Here is a 16,565-nt window from a genome sequence, read left to right as displayed (position 1 = left end):
TTATAGTAATAATTACTATAAAAATAACATTTCTAACTTTATAATTATTTTACTATGCAATTATAGTCGTAAATATTATATATTTTTCTATCAGTGTAATGAATATGTATTTAGCTTCTCTCCTGGACCAACATTTTTCATTACATTTACATTTTTAATATTAAGTAAAAACATGAAAAAAATAGCAGATAAACTTTACGTTAGACATATATAAATAATTCAATCACGTGTGCTGTAAATACATGTCAATGTGTCATATAAAATGACAATTCATAATTTTTTTATTTATACATATAAATATTTATTTATTATAGATACGTTCCTATTCTTTCATATAAATTTATGACATACATTGACATGAATATTTGTTGTATTGTACATTAGAAAAGTGTATGTGAAAAAGCAGAAAAGTTATATATATAGATATGTGTGGTGAAGGAGAATATACATATATACAAGATTGTTTGTCCCTATTGTTAAATGTTTAGTCAATTATCGTAATGACTGTTACTCATGCGCCATGTGAATTCCAATTGCTTGTAATTAAACTGTATCTCTGTAAATATGAAAGTTGCGTATAATTAATGAAGGAATAAAGTTGCCAAAAAACTCGTATACATCTTATCACAGATATTTTTACATACTTTTTGTAGGGTTAAAAGTATAAAAAATATTGAAGAATTACATATTCATAAGAGATGTTTTGAAAAATATGTATTCAATTATTAGAACCAATTATTTTTATTTGTTATAACGAACATATTTGTACAAAGCGATTAAGAATCCGCAGATAAACTTTCTAAAAGTGTGGAGACGTCGAATGATTCCTTGAAAGAGGATAATTTTTTCGTGGTCGCTCGTTCATTCAAATTGATGGCGGCGAGTCTAAGTTTGTTTTTCCATTCTTTTGAATTGTATTTTTCGAGAGAACACATAACAACCTCGTTTATTTCATCTTTAATGGCATGACAAGTGATCGATTGAAATACCGATTTTAGATCATCTTTAGTTTTCTGCTTTAAACCTCGATCTCTGCTGATCAAATTCAAGATAAAAAGACCATTTTCCGTTAAGCACGTTGCAATTGCTTTCAATACTGGCATTTCGAGAAATTGTTTAGGTGGACAACTCATTCCAACGGTAATGTCTTTACTATCAACGTCAAAAAGTATTGCCTTATATTTCTTTTTGCCGGATGCCGCATCTTTAATGTATCGAATTCCATCTGCGATTTCGACTTTCATCCGATCATCGAGAACAAGATTAAAGTATTCGGTAGCCACTTTTAGCATTGCATTATCAATTTCAACTACAGTAATTTTTAGCTGAAACAAAAATTGATTTAACATAAAAGGAAGGATTTAGATATGTAACGTTCGACAATGCGATAATAATGAAGATGCATACTTTGGGAAAACATTGATGTAGAAACATACAAAGACCACCACCGCCAAGTCCTACAATCATAATTTCGTCCTGCTCCCTTGTATCAATTACCGCATTCACGCCAGTGCTCATATGTATGTGATGTTCGCAAGCTAAGAATCCAGGATCGGCAATTTTCTTCGTTTTACCACGTCTAGATTTTGCTGTAAATAATTGTATCAACAGTAGTGTATGTATTCTTAATTTCCCTCTAAAATTGCAGAAAAACCGTTAAAAAAAACCAACGAAAAAATGACTATGATAATACTAGCGTTCTTAATGTGGAAAAATAAAATTGAGAAAAAAAATCGTATTTTATTTTTATGAAAAATATAAAAAAAATACGACTATAATACTGACAGCGAACTGCATTGAAAAGAAAAATATAGCAAGGAAAAATCTGAAAAACTCAAATTTCCAAGAATTTTTTGAGAGCACTAGTCAGCAGCCGCAATTGTGTGTAATCATTGTATTATTGTAAAATTCATTGTGAATACCTTCCTTTAGTCTGGCTTCGCTCTGAATGACGTACGGATTGTTCAGGAACACAAGTCGCCGAAACTCGTGACCATCCCTCTCAACTTCTTCGATAACAAATGATCCACTGAAGTCGCTCTTTCCTTCGTAGCAAACATTTCGAACTCCAACCTCAGAACCGAGAGACAGAAAGGGGATGTCGTTTTTGCCGCACAAGCCGGCTGGTGCTAAATTACGAACGCAATCTTCCAACTCCAATTTTATAGCGTCACAGCTTTCATAATCAAGATCTTTGCGTAAGGTGATAATCGCGAGTCTATCTTGCTGCGCGCTCTTCAGGACCTGCTGTCGTCCTTCCTTCGTACCAAACAACCAATCCGTTTCTCTGTTAAAAAAGTAATGAAGTGTACAATTTTGTAATTTGTAGTAATTTAATATGGAACTGCACCGGTCATCGAACAATCATCAATAAATGTTTAAAATAATAAAATAATAAGACTTTAATAAATTATGAATTAATATTTTTCTAATTTCATACAGATTAAAATGTTTTTATTTGAAAAAGTGTTGTTTTTATTCGTTCCATTTCTTAGTTCATTAATTGATGTAGTGAACCAGTAGGTTTCAATTTGACAAATAAATTGGACATACTTTCCCTGTGGGACAATAAAAGCCGCGTATGTTTTTGCACGCGTGCGTGGTTGATCAAGAACATAAACGGTGTATCGTGGATACTTGTCTCCTGGACGATATAAGTCTAGCGATACTTCTCCCACGTCAGCGACACTTCTCTTATAGAGACTGTTGCACACCAATGCTGATTGTTGGGCAGACAATACGGCAGATACCATCTCGTCTGACGTGGTTAATCGTTCAGGTGGACCATTGACCAGAGCTAGCTCGAGAACCTATCGGGATTACAATCTACAAAAATAAGTTCGACAAACTTGCTTACCCAGCTAACATCAAGATGACGACGGAGAGAAAAAAAAATTCAAACAGTTTAAATTAATATTGCATTATTGTATAATTAATATTCAACAATAAAATAAGTTAACGTACGCATGTAAATTCTGTAAAACTAAATCGTGTTATAAATAAAAATTTAAAAAATTACTAACATTAAAATTAAGATTGTATCAAATATTGCGCCTGATCGTAAGAAACTACAAAAGATAAAACCTTTGAAAATTCTATCAAAGGAAATATTGAAGTATTGTATAAAAAAAAGGAAATAACATTGCAATATTAGTTTTAGTCATTTTTTGTTTTTCTTCTCTGTGCGATATAGAGATTCTAACGGATCTTTCACTGCAACGTACGGTCTGAGATAATTTGATGAATTTTGTAGCAATAATCACGAAGACGGGAACCGTACTGCCTTCTTCCGCGCGTGCTTTTGACTCGACTTCGTGGCATCGTGCTATACGGAACATAAAACCTGAAGTAGGGAAGTATGATAGGAGCTTACGCAGAATGTGCTCCTGTAACAACGATATGCAGATGTATCTGCCACCATTCCGTAACACTCGTGTAATTTCCTAAAACAATTTTGATTTAAACAATAATTTGAATTTGATATTAAATTAACAGAGAAATTATATCAAGATCAAAATAGACGTTCTTAACTTTATGTTTAAAGCATTCATTGGTTGAAGAAATTATATATAAAACATTACAGAATAATACCCAATGTCGATTAGTTAACACTTTTTTTACATATTTTTAAATTTTAATTTATTGAAAAGGAAATTTTTACAATAATGTCTCAAATAAAATCTGAAACTCACCTTAAAATATCTATCAATTGTAACTATTGTTGTTTCTTTGGCATCTGGCATTAGAGCATCTAACGTACCTTTGTCGAGAATTACACTAAATTTCTCATCAGGATACGTCATTTGCGTAGCATCCATATGTTCGTACACCAGATCTGGCCTTGTATCATTATTTATGTCGCGCATTTGTTTAATGACAATATGTGATATATCGATATTAACAATATTTCTGTAAAGTCAATTTTTTAAAATTTATTCTAATTGTAAGTCAATTTTTCTTGTAAAATTTCTTCATAGTAATTTTAATATCACCTATATATTATTTCTATAATAATATAAATATATTTAAAATGTTAAATGCCAAAATTATGAGAACTAAAAGCCCATGGTCTCCCATATATCAATTTCTACCAAAATAGATTAGTTTTAATCTCGAATAAACTTTTTTATTTTTTTATAACTTCAAAAAAAAGAAAAATTAAGGTTAAAGTTAATTTATGTTGCAATTTGTTTTGTCTATTAAAAATTTGCAACATTATTGAAAATACTTTGTAATCTTCAAATTAATATATAATGTAAATTCAAGAAAATTTAGTTTAAATTTGATTTGAATCAGAGATTTGATTCGATTCAATTTGATTCAAATGTCTCGAATGCTTGATTTGCATATTTCTAGAAACTTAACAAATTATTATAATTACTCATTGCAAAGGATATAAATGAGAAGTACCTGTAGCCAACATCATATAAAGACATGCTTAATGTGGAATTTCCACAGCCAACAATTAGAATGTCGTCCTTCAGTTTGATGTATTTTGTAAGTATGTCGCATAATTCTGGATATTCGCCATACCTGAAGCCAGACAAAATAATAAATAGCGTAAGTTACACTTTGTAAGATACAAAGAAATACAAAGAACATAATTACGATATCTCTAAATTAATTTATTATTTTTACAAGTAGCCTACTATGCTAGTTTTGCGAAGTTTAATTTCTCTTCTCATTCAAAAACAATGATGTGTGCTATTGGTATCAATGACCTTTCTTTACAAAATTGACGTAACTGCAGAAATTTTACCATTCAAATGCCTTCTTGCCACGTTTTTTGAAGAACGTGTTCCAATATTCCGCGTGACTAAATTGCTCGTGTGTTTTCGGGAGGAGATTCATATTAGTTTTTCGTGAGACAGGCACACACAGAATAAGTTTGGTTTTATTCCAATATCACAAATTAGTTTTTAATATTGCACACTTTGCGCAATATTAAGAAGACTCGGTATAGAAATGAAATTTCTGACAGAAATAATCGTTACTCTGTCTCAAAGCGAAATAAATTCAGGTTAGAAAATCTGTCATACTAGCAAAATGCAGCAACGTGAATCGTGAATTCGTGAATACATTCCAGCTAGGGATCTCTAGTTCCAGCTATGAGCATGAGAATGTACATACAGTGATTTTTCACTAGAGTGCGCGAAATTTAAAATTAAAATATAAAAACACTTAAAACAGAGGTTCAACTTTCATTCCATCAAAGAAACGATGATTAAAATTTGAGGCAGTGCACTCACTCTAAATGTGTTTTTCTTTTCAACGTTTAATATATACACAAATCTAACATGCATAAATATAAAAAAAACTTTTATTGTTATACAAAATAAAATTTGTTTTATATTGTAAGCACAAATAATAATTTAAGTAAAAACACAAAAATAATGATATAACATTGAATTAAGACTTTCCAACAAGTAACACAAATCGACACAGCAGTATTTTTGTCTTTGTTTAATATTCAATGAGAGATAAGAACAAAATTACTGCTGTGTCGATTTGTGTCTCTTGCTGGAAAGCTCCCTAAATTGCCGCGGCAAGATGGCTGTATCTGGGCATCTTCTTTTATATGATTGATTTTACATTTAAATTCGACGGAAATAAGGGCAATAATTAACAAATTAAACAATTTTAAGAATTTTATAACTGTATTAAAGAATTTTACAACTGTTATAAAGCTGCTTTTTTTGCTGAACATAGCCATTTTTTCATTGGTTAGAATGCGCAAGCACACGAAGGCTGTGTCCTGCCGGTTCTGCGAGTGCGTTCCGAAATTCATTGCCAGTGATTCCATCACCGTAGTGAGTGTATTGGAGTGTGCTATGTAACTATAAATAATTTATATTAATTATCGATAATAAATTTATCGCTGCAATGTCGATCAATACATTATGCGCTGCATTTCGCAAAATTGCGATAGGCAGAATAAGTATGTATCTCTGACAACTAAGATTTATGTAATTAAGTAAGGAACAATTGATCATAACCTAGTATTACCATTTATGTATTAGAGGGACTAGAAAGTAATCTCGTTTTTAATATAAATGGTATGTAGTTTTGCCATTATAATTTATTAAATAATTTACAACATTATATTAAATAACACATTATATTAAAATTATATACTTTTTTTGTCTATATTATTTATTATAAAAACAAATTGTTTTCCAGTTCCTCTGATACATTATAAAAATTAGCAAAAAATATATATCTATCAATTACTGATAAAATATAACATCTTGTTTAATTAAATTTTTATGTTACATATATTTACATGTAAAAATATTTCATTAATAACTTGGTTTTTCCTCTTATATATTTCAGGTACTGCCGCTGCAAGATATTCAACACAACAATCAAGCTGCCATGCAAATGTTTCCCATTTAACATTTGAGAATTGCATCCGATGTGATACAGGATTGAGACATCACATTAAATTCATACCAGGAACATTTAACATAGACTTTGGGATGCCTGCAAGCGGAGGTTTAATAAGAAATATTATTGAAACACCTGTTATCAAGATTCCTCCATTGAAAGAGCCTGCGGAGCGTTTGCCCATTCAATATGATTCTCCTATATCAGAAAAGTCTGTAGATCTGCCTACGAATGGAAGTATTATTGAGAAACGGGTAGAGAACATGTTAAAAATCAGGCATAAGAAAATGAAGAAACACAAACGAAGGAAACTACGCAAGAGGATGAAATTTGTATGGGCAAAGATAAAACTTAAGAGGCGTCAGAAGAAGGAAACATTATTTCAGACCAATTTAATTGCCAAAGTTAAGGAAGCGCAAGCGTTTAATGCTGAAGAGTATGTCAATGAGAAACTGAATATCTTAAATAAGGAGAGACTACCGAGAACTTTCAGAGGAGAGATTTTGCCTTCTGAGATGATTAAGCAATTCATAAATGAGAAAAGAGTGAAGAAGGAGTCTAAACGTAACAGACCTCGTTTAACTCTATAACTTGCGATGTACACAAGTCTTGGTAATAAAATGTTATCATGGTAATTATGTTTTACTTTTTCGTAATTTAAAACCAGATTAGGAAATAGAGGTAATTAAAAGAAGCAGGATTAAATGAATAATAGATATACTTATAAAAAATAATCATTTATAGTCATTCGTTCATCGAAACTTTCATATATGTGACGATCGCATTAAGGCGTTTGTATAGCTATATGAAATTTTAACTTCATTATGATTACTTTAGGTAAATAATTTCGGACGACGCGGTTGAATTACTGCGCTTTATAATGAATATATATGCTTGAAAATCTTTTATCTGGTTCAGAAAAATATTTAACGCCGACACGCAAGACACACTTATGAATTTATAAAATGGTTTTTATATAAGATACTTTTCGCAATTTCGCATTTGTCTTAGGCTTATGATTCCCGTTAACGTTATACACGTAGCACACATTACAATATAGTTTAATATTATGATTTACAAGTATAAATAGCACCATCTTTTTTATTCATGCATACTTCATTAATTAAGTTGTCAAGACACAATTGGTCTTTCATGGTTTACGTCTTTATGAGTAAAATTTGTGGAGGATAATTAAAATTTATATATTTTTATTACTTTGTTCAAATAATATCTCGTATGTGTATCTGATATTAAAAATGTTAATGACTGCTAATTGCATGTAGTTAATTATCTTCATGCTTTGTGAACAAATACTGGGTATGCCGCAAAATAATATAACATTGTTATTTTATAAATAACAATAATATAATAACATTTTCTTTCTAAGAACTTGTTTTTATAACATTAGAATCATAACGTGTGTATATATATCATTTTGTCTTATATGTCATTATTTGTCTAAAAATATTTTATCCTATTTTCTAAGGTATATATTTGTCACAAAGCAAACGTCAAAGTTTTAGAGTACTTGCCTATTTCATTGTTCTCTCTTGTAAAAGTACATAACATTCTTAGTCGCTAACAAGCAAATGGTTCCCTTTCTCTTAACTAAAGTAGATTCTTTCAAAAAATAGGCAACATTGCAAAGAGTTATACAATTAAAAAATGGTCCTCTATTTCACGGTAGTATCTGGCCTTTTTTAATTTCTAAAACCTTTGGCTTGTTACTTATTCTACCGGTGGTTAGAGCGTTGCTTCTGCCAGAGAAGTAATCCTCGATCTCTTGTAATGTTCTACCTTTAGTTTCCGGGAGACATATGTAGAAGTATATCGTACCGAACAAGGATATACACCCGTAAAGGATGAAGGTACCGTGTCGAGTGAGCACGCTGGCCAGAAACGGATAGGTCTTGACTACCGTGAAGATAAACGCGTGCGCGCACATGGTGGTGAGACCGCCGATAATTCCGCGTACTTGCACGGGATACACCTCTCCTATCATCACCCACGGAATCACCAGAAAGCCCAGTGTGCAAGTGATGGTGTACGAAAATATGCACACGACCGGGAACCACGTGGCGACGTGCGGCAGATCGTTCGCGACCCAGTACTCTTTCAGCCACATATACCCGCCTAAGCCTAACATGGAGAGCCCGCATCCGACGGAGGACACCATCGTGAGTGGTCTCCTGCCGCATCTTCTGCAGAGGACGCAAGCTACGATCGTGGAGGTGAGTCGGACTATTCCCAGGATGACCGCTGCTAAATATTTATTCATGGTCGCTCCCGAATCCTTGAAAATCTCGACGGCGTAGAAAGTAATGACGTTAGTGCCTGACCATTGGTATATCAAGAAGTACAGAAACAGCAGGGTGAACGGTTTGAGCGCGTTGGGCTTCAGCACGGCGCGCATAATCTCCCGGAACCCGGTGAGCCGCTTGATGTTGTTCTTGTTAGAAAACTCCACTAGCGTTTCCATCTCCCGATTCACATTGTAAGTACTGCCGCGGAACTTCTGCAGCGCCTGCTTCGCCTGGTCCGGCTTGCTGCGCGATATGAGGTAGGACGGGCTCTCTGGGAAGAAGAACATGAGCAGTAGCGCGGTGAGCGGCAGGATACCGCTGATGGCCGCGCAGATGTTCCACGTGACCATGCTTCCCAGGGCATATTCTATCAGTACTCCGGTGCTGACGCCGACGCTCGCGAGCGCGGTTAGCATCCCCCGTAGATGCGGCTGCGTTACCTCGCTGGTGTAAACGCGAGCCGGTGCGCCCACCATACCAGAGCCCAAACCGACGAAAAAACGTCCGGCATATATCATGCGTATGTCAGTTGCGAACGTGATCAGCAACCATCCGAGTAGCGCCGGAACTTCCGTGATGATGAGCGAGAACTTCCTGCCGAACATGTCCATCATGTAGCCGGACAACAAGCAACCGATCGGCGTGCCGATGGCAGATATGCTAGCTGCGAGGGGAGAGAAAAAAAGAGAATGATACATTGGCAATTGACACTTTTTCTGACAAGAATAAAAATCAAAAGAAACAAAATATCTCTTGAAAGATTTTAGATCCCACCGATCCACGATTCCTCCGTCGATCCCTCCTTAATGGGAATGATGCTGTCTGGCTCCTGGAGCTGTGGCAGGGCGATGGCGGAGAAGCCGAACGCCATGCCCGTGTTGATGGTACCGAGCTGGGCGACCAGGGCCGCCAGGACTTGCTTGACAGCGCTGCCCTGGGGCGTTCGGTCCAGGTCCTCGGGATCACCGTTCGTGGTAGCGACGGCGCCGTTCGCGCCGGACAGGTTCGTTTTTTCGTCATTGAGCAGCGCGGCCGACTGGATTTTCGGGAGCGGTACCGAATCCACCAGCGAGGTCTTCTCTGGATCTTGTGCGCCGTTGTTTTTTCTGCAAACATGAACATGACCGTTAATGACAAGGGGAGGAAACAGCTCGGGGAACGTGCGCTCTATAGCCGCAATCGTTATTGTACATATGTTGTATAAACAAAGGCTGAATACCACCGCACGTACGCGCGCGGAACGATGAAGTTACGCCGAGCCAGATTTTTGCATTATTCGCGATATCCATTATCGCGTACACTCGGATATTTATAATGCAGAAGCGAGGAACGAGCAAGGTTACATTTATGCGACTTTTACGCGCGATTGGAAAGAAACATTCGATTACGCAGGCGTTTTTTTTTTTAATCAACTTTTGTTTAAGTGGACGACAGCGGACACATATTGAGTGATAACGAAACGTATTAACAATTAGGTACACATGTAAATCTAAACATTCATCCATATGTATTCACATGCATGAGTTGTTCACCGATGAAAATTGGCTCGAGTGGACAATATACGAGATTTTTGCGTTCGTCATTCGTCAAAATCGTCCTGAGAATACGCAAATTCGCAATGAACTTGCATTTCTTTATTATTCGAGGGGCAAGCATCGCGCGAGTGATATAAATACTGTTACTCGTTACTCTGTTTATCGGTTCAACGGGAAGATAATTGTTATTTTTGTTCGTAGCAGATAACGCGGCAGATGTCAAACGTTGTGAAGTCCAACGTGTTGAAAACTTTCCGTGCTGATTGATGAATGAAAGATCATTTCGTCAATTTGATAATGACCAATCATAATGAATCGCAAACACCTGCAGAACGCGTAAAAGCTCGTAGCTGGCCACAAGTTGCAAATTTGGCTTGTCATAATGATTATTTTAATAATTTTGTATCGATTTACTGAGAATAATGTTAACTTTGACTTGTGTAAAGTGACAGTCCTAATTATGAGTCCTAATTATGGATAAAATTTTCAAGATTAAATGTTTCACAGATATTATTAAAAATTACAGAAAATTGTTTTGCATCGAATGCGTGATAAAATATGTACGGAATATGTATGTGGCATATAAACAGTCTGCATGCTGCGAACGCTATACAATAGCGTTACTGTTGAAAGGACAGCGCCTTGCTTTACGCGAGAAATGCAGAAAGAAAAATCCTGACGAGAGAGAAGATCGGTTCATCGGCAGTTTTCCGCGCAGTTTGCGAAACTGCGCGCTGAGATCGCTGGGATGACATAATCGCCGCGTATCACGAGACCTTTAAGAATGAAAGAAAACGCATCGTGAAGGATCAATTCATATATACGTTGGTCGATGTTAATCCTCGATGACAAAGGGCCTCGATATTTCTCGTCGATAATTCTCCACTTTATTTTGTTGAGAAGTAATGCTTCTTCTAAAAAAAAAAAAATATATACATATATAAGGCGATAGAAAGTTGTAATCGCCGTACACAGACCGCGAAGGCCTTATGTAAATTTGTGATAACGATACGTTTTCGCCTTTTCCGCTTTGTTTATCAGAGACACGAACAATAACTTCATCCACGCGCGTGACTTTATTGAGATTTCCTCATTTGCGAGAATATGCATGCATATATACGTAAAAATTATGTGCCGCAATTATTGAAAAGATTAAGCAGTCGGCGAATCGTTCGTTGTATTGCGCAATTGTGCGTATCGATCCCCGGAGTTTTCTTTTTCCCGCGCCACCCCCTTCGCCTTCCAAGTACTTTTACTCGCACCTGTATTAACAATACAATTATCACCAACTTCGCGAGAACGTTAATTTGTCATTTGTAGATAGACACGTGGCGAATTAACTAATGAGAATTGTGTCTATCTGCACTTTTATTACGTATTTACGCGTGTATTAATAACATTCTTCTTTTATCTTCATATACCAAGTTCGAGGCGAGGATATTTAATTTATCAGACCCCGGCTTTTTCCCCAGTGCGGTGGTTTATTAATTTATCAAGTTAACGACGCCGCGTTCGCCTGCACGCGTTCGCGGCGTGACGTCGATCGGATTATCATAAACGAAGGGAGAGCTATTTCTGTTTCAAACGATCGCCGAAGTTTACATATCGGATCCAGTGCGTGTTCCAACACTTTTGCAGAAACGCAAGTCGTCCAGCCGCGTTTGGACACTTTGGACGACTGCCAAATCTGCATACGCGTGCGAATACACCCGCGTAACGTTGTTTTCGTCGCGCAGCTGTGTTTTCCGCTGAGGAATTCTGTTGTATTTACGATGTTCATTGACACCGTTGAGTATCATTGGCATATTCCATCGAAACAATCATAAAATGGAGGATAAAATACCATGATTTTGAACGTATCGATAGAAGGGGAAAGGGACAAAAGAGATACATGATAGTGCAAATTTCTCGACCGTTACAACTGAATGGTCAGGTCGCTTTGATTGACGGCAGCTAGAAAATATGTATCGTTTAGGAATTTTTTCGGATTGTTTTCTTATTGTGTAGGGATGTCTAAGGTAAAAGATATCTGTACATAGTAAGCCAAAAAAGTCGATATTTCTAAACAATATCTTTTCTAATCCACGTCAAGAAAAGCGACGCTAATTAATCTGATTATTCTTGATTTATCCTATTTACCCGCAACGATTGTTAAATTCATATATTTCTTTTGTCTCCCCTTTCATCCTTACCCCATGAGACGTTCTTTGACTTCTTTGTTCCTGTTTTACCTTAGTCATCTCTACATAATAACAAAAAATTTTTTTAATTTCTAAACGATACATTTTTCTAACTGCTGTCGATCAAAGCGACGCTGACCTGATCATTTGGAAATCATAAGATAATTCCCAATTCCCTTGTTCCCAGTAAACATTGCTATTATATTTACATATTGAGAAAAAAGTTGAGAAATTCAGAAGTAAATGTTGCTTGTAACATTTTAGAACAAAAAAAATTTTAGTTAAAAAAATATACATAAAATCAACATTTTTCTCAATATTAATTTCTTGCTTATTGGATTTTTTATACGCTTTCAATGTTCTCCGATTCGAGAGAAATCTGGATCTTAATAAATTCTTGTTTACGAAACGTAATATTTCATATATATTTCCTTTCTAGGCGAGCTACCACAAGTTTTAGATTTTCGAGGAGAGAAATGTACAGTTCGTCGCAATTATCGGTGGTAGCTCCTTCGCAACACATCGCTGGTGACGCGATCATTAAATTTTACGATCTTCGAGCGTCTGCCGAGTTACGGAAGAATGCCTTCTAAAAGTTTAAACGACACTCCTGTCAACAAAGAACGTCGTCACCGCCGTTCTCGGCAAACAAAGCGATCCCGAGATCTCAAAGTGTTGTATCCCTCTTTGTGTCCTACCTTGACTTTGCGCGCCGAAGGCCGCACAGCGACGCTTCAAGGGCCTCGGTAGTTCGCGCTTCGATTCGAATTAGAACGCGAGAGAGATTTCGCAAGATTTCCCATCGGATCTCGTGGCCACCCCCTCATCGCGCTGATGGAATTTTCCGTGAGAACTTGAACGTCATATAATATCATTTGTCCCGCGAATGCGAACAAAGCGATAACCGAAAATAGCCTTCACCCGCCAGAAAGTGAAAACGAATCAGCATGCTGTAATCTATACCATAAATGAACATCGATTTTCGATTTCTCGGACAAGATCTCGTCCTAATCTCGGCCTAATAATAATTTTTATGAGTTTGATATACACTTTGCTTTGTGCCCTGTGTCATACACATATCTATTTATAAACGTGTAACAAAACTTGTTTGACTCAGCAGATCTCAACCTTAGAATAGATACTCCGAATGAATAATGAATATTCCCAATGCTAATTCAAGTTTAGTACAGTTTCTATTATTAAATTTTGAGTTTAAAAAACAATGTTGATTTAAGTATACCTTGCAATTTGATAGATTTAGAAGAAAATCAAAAAGATTTGTAAAAATATAAAAAAGGTTTTGATCATGTGAGTAAACTTTTACTCTGAGTAATATTAACGTCAGAAAAATATATGTGGTTAATATTTTTCACGTAAAAAAGTTACATTGCACAGCATTTTATAACAATAACGCGAAATACAAAGATATTAAAGAAAGGAAACAGTTTCAGATGTTTCTCGACAGAAATACGCACAAAGTATTTCAGTAGCCTAATTAAAAGTAAATAACGGATAACATGTGGCAAGAGACAAAGAGAAGGTGAATGAGCGTGGAAAAACACGTATGACGTACGTAGTCGTACGTAGAACATTGGGAACAGATGCTGCTTCAAGTTGTGCACGACCTGGCAATGTTTTCGACTTCGGGACAATCGAGGAGTAAACGAGCCATTCCACGCGATTACTCGATCTTGTCACGGCAGATATCGGCCATTCGGCGTGAGCTCGAGAGATTTAAAATAAAATAAAAAATTTTTCCACTCCTACCAAGCGATACGTTCAAATATTAATTCAGTTCGAAAAAAAATCGATAAAGTACGGCGAAGAATATTATTTTTAAGAAATTACGGAGATTATTACGTAAGGGGCTCGAGGCTCTTTGGATAAAAACAAAGGTTAAACGCAGCGCGATGTAAAGCGGGGTCGATCAGCTGACCCAAGAATATCAAGATGCCTAAAAGATCATCGCGCGAACGCGATGCCAAGCGGATTTGCGAATTTTGGCACGACGAGACGTTTCGAGCGTATGATGCGCACACGCATACACGCGCGAATTGCATCTTTCAGCGATCGTTGCATGCGACCGAACGAGAACGAACGTGTCCCTGGTATTAATAGTCTAATTACATCATGCTTCGAAGGTAAATACGAGCGAAGAGACAGCGACTGTAAATCGTCTCGGAAAGCGGCAGCAACATTGTAACGCGTTGCGAAATGCAGAGTGTTTGCGTCGCAAAGCGCAAGCCGGGGATCAATCGGCTTCTCTTCTCTCTCCGAGGTGCTTGCTGATCGTTTCAAGAAGACGCTGAAAAGAGAAAGACAAACTGGGGAGAGACAAAGAGAGAGAGAGAGAAAGATATGTGTGCTAAGGCATATATTTTATATGCGCAAATCGCACGAAAGACAACGAACGGGCGGGTTTTCGCGAGTGCGAGCAGTTCTCCGGTCGTCGCGATTCGAAGCGGTGCACTTTTTAAAATTGCGCAAACCTAACGGCTCACCCTTTGCCCGTCGATTTCTCGATTCGCCGAAGTTCAATGTCGCTTCGCACTCGCGGGATTGCGTCATCGTTCGAAGATAATTTTCTGAATCACGGCAGAAGAGAGAGGAAAGAAGGGTCGTTTGTCGTTTCACGAGAAATTAAGTAAGCCGCGAACTTTGATCTCAACGAGCGTACCCTTTGTCTTGCTTCACGCTCGTTTTCCTAGACAGAATTTCGTGTGTATGCGTGCGTGCGTGCGTGTGTGTGTAAATTTCGAGACCTTTTCTTAACATAAACCTCGTGTTTACGCGACTCGTCGAAACATCACGCATCCGCGTGCAAGGCGGATCTCTCATTATATTATCGCCTAATGTCGTATCGTTATCGTATCATTATCTGATTTACGCCCACTGGAGAGATGGAGGAGGAGAAACGAATGCGATTTCGCACGGTAAAATCCGTGTTATCATCGCCAAGCTGGAAAACTGACGACAGCGTCGTCATTGTTCACGACTCGCATTTTTCCGCTTCATTTAGCTTCGATTCCGCCGCCGGGACTAATAAATCCTTTCCTAACAAGGTCGCGATCGATCATCGCGCGCAAAAAAATCCGACACGGGAACTTTTACGACCAGGTCTTCCTCCCAGGTGTAAAAATACCGCATCCCGCTCTGACTCCGATGCGACCATCGATTTGTTATAATTGCTCGATTCTCATTTTGAATTCCGAAAGCGGACGAAAAACCGAGACGAGTTACTTAAACAAGTTATCCACGAAATCATTAAATTACGCTACGAATAATAAGCATGCGCATTAATATAATTGTCGCGATTAATCGTCTTCGGACGATGGTACCATTGAATGAATTGATGTATCGATTAAACAAACGTATTGAATGTTGTTCACGTTGGTCTTTCTTATAGTAATCTCCGGCTTGCGATAACGCGCGACTTCGTGCCGTAGATTAATAAAGCGTGGGCGCACGGATTCGTGTCATTAAAAGTCAATTAACATCAGTGTTAATGACGCAGCTCGGCCGAAGACGTCGATACCCCGTCGTTGTATAAAGACTGTGCTGATCGATGGACATGCATCTAGTTTCGGATGTGAACCGATAGAATATGTAATAATGATAAATTAATTGCATCAATGACGTCATAAACTTGTACAGACACACTGACCGATGTTATCAGCTATCAATAATATTATCGTTTTGGCCTACCGCGCTGACAAATTTATCAAATGTCATATAGCATCATTTGCCTCTCTTTCTCTCTCTCAAGATAAAATCGCGGTGCTAAATATATAATAATTGTTTTGCGACGCACGTCGACGCGAAACATACCCGACGACGTGACGAGGACAGTGACAAGATGACACATCTTTTTTTATATTCGATTATAGTCCGCGTGCAGTCCATGTTCTACTTCTCGAGGAGCAGAAGGCAAAAACTCTGACTTGGACACGATTTTCATATTAAACAGATAAAATTAAACATCTGGATATGAAAAGCATCTTCTGGAGATACCTTGTTTTCTAGCCGAATTCCAATCGAAGACGTTAATCTTATCTGTTAAATCTTTCTCATTATGCCGCTTATTCTTTTAGAATCTCGATCGATTGAATTTTGATCAGCTGCCAAGTTATGTTTATCTATTTTGTTTACGATTGATAACA

At 36.9% G+C, this 16,565-nt stretch overlaps 4 protein-coding genes across 8 annotated transcripts in view; 2 read left to right on the top strand and 2 right to left on the bottom strand.

The window, feature by feature from the left end:
• Nucleotides 1-701: 701 nt before the first annotated feature.
• LOC105838558 (eEF1A lysine and N-terminal methyltransferase homolog) lies at nucleotides 702-5,286 on the bottom strand. 2 transcript variants are annotated; one of them, XM_012684213.3, is made up of 8 exons: nucleotides 4,760-5,286; nucleotides 4,411-4,533; nucleotides 3,693-3,909; nucleotides 3,225-3,443; nucleotides 2,554-2,810; nucleotides 1,923-2,287; nucleotides 1,408-1,589; nucleotides 702-1,325 (listed from the first exon to the last, which is right to left on the bottom strand). In XM_012684213.3, exons 1-8 carry the CDS (start codon nucleotides 4,849-4,851, stop codon nucleotides 777-779), a joined length of 2,004 nt encoding a protein of 667 aa, XP_012539667.1. In that variant the 5' UTR covers nucleotides 4,852-5,286; the 3' UTR covers nucleotides 702-776. The 2 variants fall into 2 exon arrangements, with proteins under 2 accessions (XP_012539667.1, XP_028046357.1); XM_028190556.2 differs by having other exon boundaries at nucleotides 4,650-4,777.
• Nucleotides 5,287-5,676: 390 nt separating this feature from the next.
• Nucleotides 5,677-7,022, top strand: LOC105838555. Its single transcript, XM_012684206.2, has 2 exons — nucleotides 5,677-5,938; nucleotides 6,334-7,022. Exons 1-2 carry the CDS (start codon nucleotides 5,884-5,886, stop codon nucleotides 6,975-6,977), a joined length of 699 nt encoding a protein of 232 aa, XP_012539660.1. The 5' UTR covers nucleotides 5,677-5,883; the 3' UTR covers nucleotides 6,978-7,022.
• Nucleotides 7,023-7,108: 86 nt separating this feature from the next.
• LOC105838553 (facilitated trehalose transporter Tret1) overlaps nucleotides 7,109-16,565 on the bottom strand; it is a 15,642-nt gene continuing 6,185 nt past the window's right edge. For both annotated transcript variants that reach the window (XM_012684203.3, XM_012684204.3), the window contains exons 2-3: nucleotides 9,465-9,796; nucleotides 7,109-9,354 (exon numbers count right to left, since the gene is read on the bottom strand). In XM_012684203.3, coding sequence (XP_012539657.1) covers nucleotides 8,066-9,354; nucleotides 9,465-9,796 — 1,621 coding nt within the window. In that variant the 3' untranslated portion in view covers nucleotides 7,109-8,065. The remainder of the gene's footprint in view (nucleotides 9,355-9,464; nucleotides 9,797-16,565) is intronic.
• Nucleotides 12,845-16,565, top strand: part of LOC105838552 (carotenoid isomerooxygenase) — a 24,889-nt gene continuing 21,168 nt past the window's right edge. For 2 of the 3 annotated variants that reach the window (XM_012684201.3, XM_012684197.3), the window contains exon 1: nucleotides 12,845-15,049. Coding sequence is in view for 1 of the 3 variants with exons in the window: in XM_012684196.3 (XP_012539650.2) it covers nucleotides 15,306-15,338 (33 nt within the window). In the remaining 2 variants the exon portion in view is untranslated. Of the gene's footprint in view, nucleotides 15,339-16,565 lie in introns of all 3 variants that reach the window. The other variant, XM_012684196.3, reaches the window with a different exon arrangement.

The sequence above is a fragment of the Monomorium pharaonis genome, chromosome 6 (assembly GCF_013373865.1).
Source record: "Monomorium pharaonis isolate MP-MQ-018 chromosome 6, ASM1337386v2, whole genome shotgun sequence".
Classification (NCBI taxonomy): Eukaryota; Metazoa; Arthropoda; class Insecta; order Hymenoptera; family Formicidae; genus Monomorium; species Monomorium pharaonis.
Note: the sequence above shows the minus strand (reverse complement) of the source record. Positions and strands in the feature narration are given on the sequence as shown.

What these genes read in the sequence shown, in the direction of transcription:
- LOC105838558 (XM_012684213.3), bottom strand. Translation starts at nt 4,851, where the DNA reads ATGAATCTCCTCCCGAAAACACACGAGCAATTTAGTCACGCGGAATAT. An exon ending in GGCAAGAAGGCATTTGAATG is followed by an intron (nt 4,534 to 4,759) that starts GTAAAATTTCTG and finishes GTCTGGCTTCAG; the next exon opens with GTATGGCGAATATCCAGAAT. An exon ending in TACATCAATGTTTTCCCAAA is followed by an intron (nt 1,326 to 1,407) that starts GTATGCATCTTC and finishes TTTTTGTTTCAG; the next exon opens with CTAAAAATTACTGTAGTTGA.
- LOC105838555 (XM_012684206.2), top strand. Translation starts at nt 5,884, where the DNA reads ATGTCGATCAATACATTATGCGCTGCATTTCGCAAAATTGCGATAGGC. An exon ending in AATTGCGATAGGCAGAATAA is followed by an intron (nt 5,939 to 6,333) that starts GTATGTATCTCT and finishes TATATATTTCAG; the next exon opens with GTACTGCCGCTGCAAGATAT.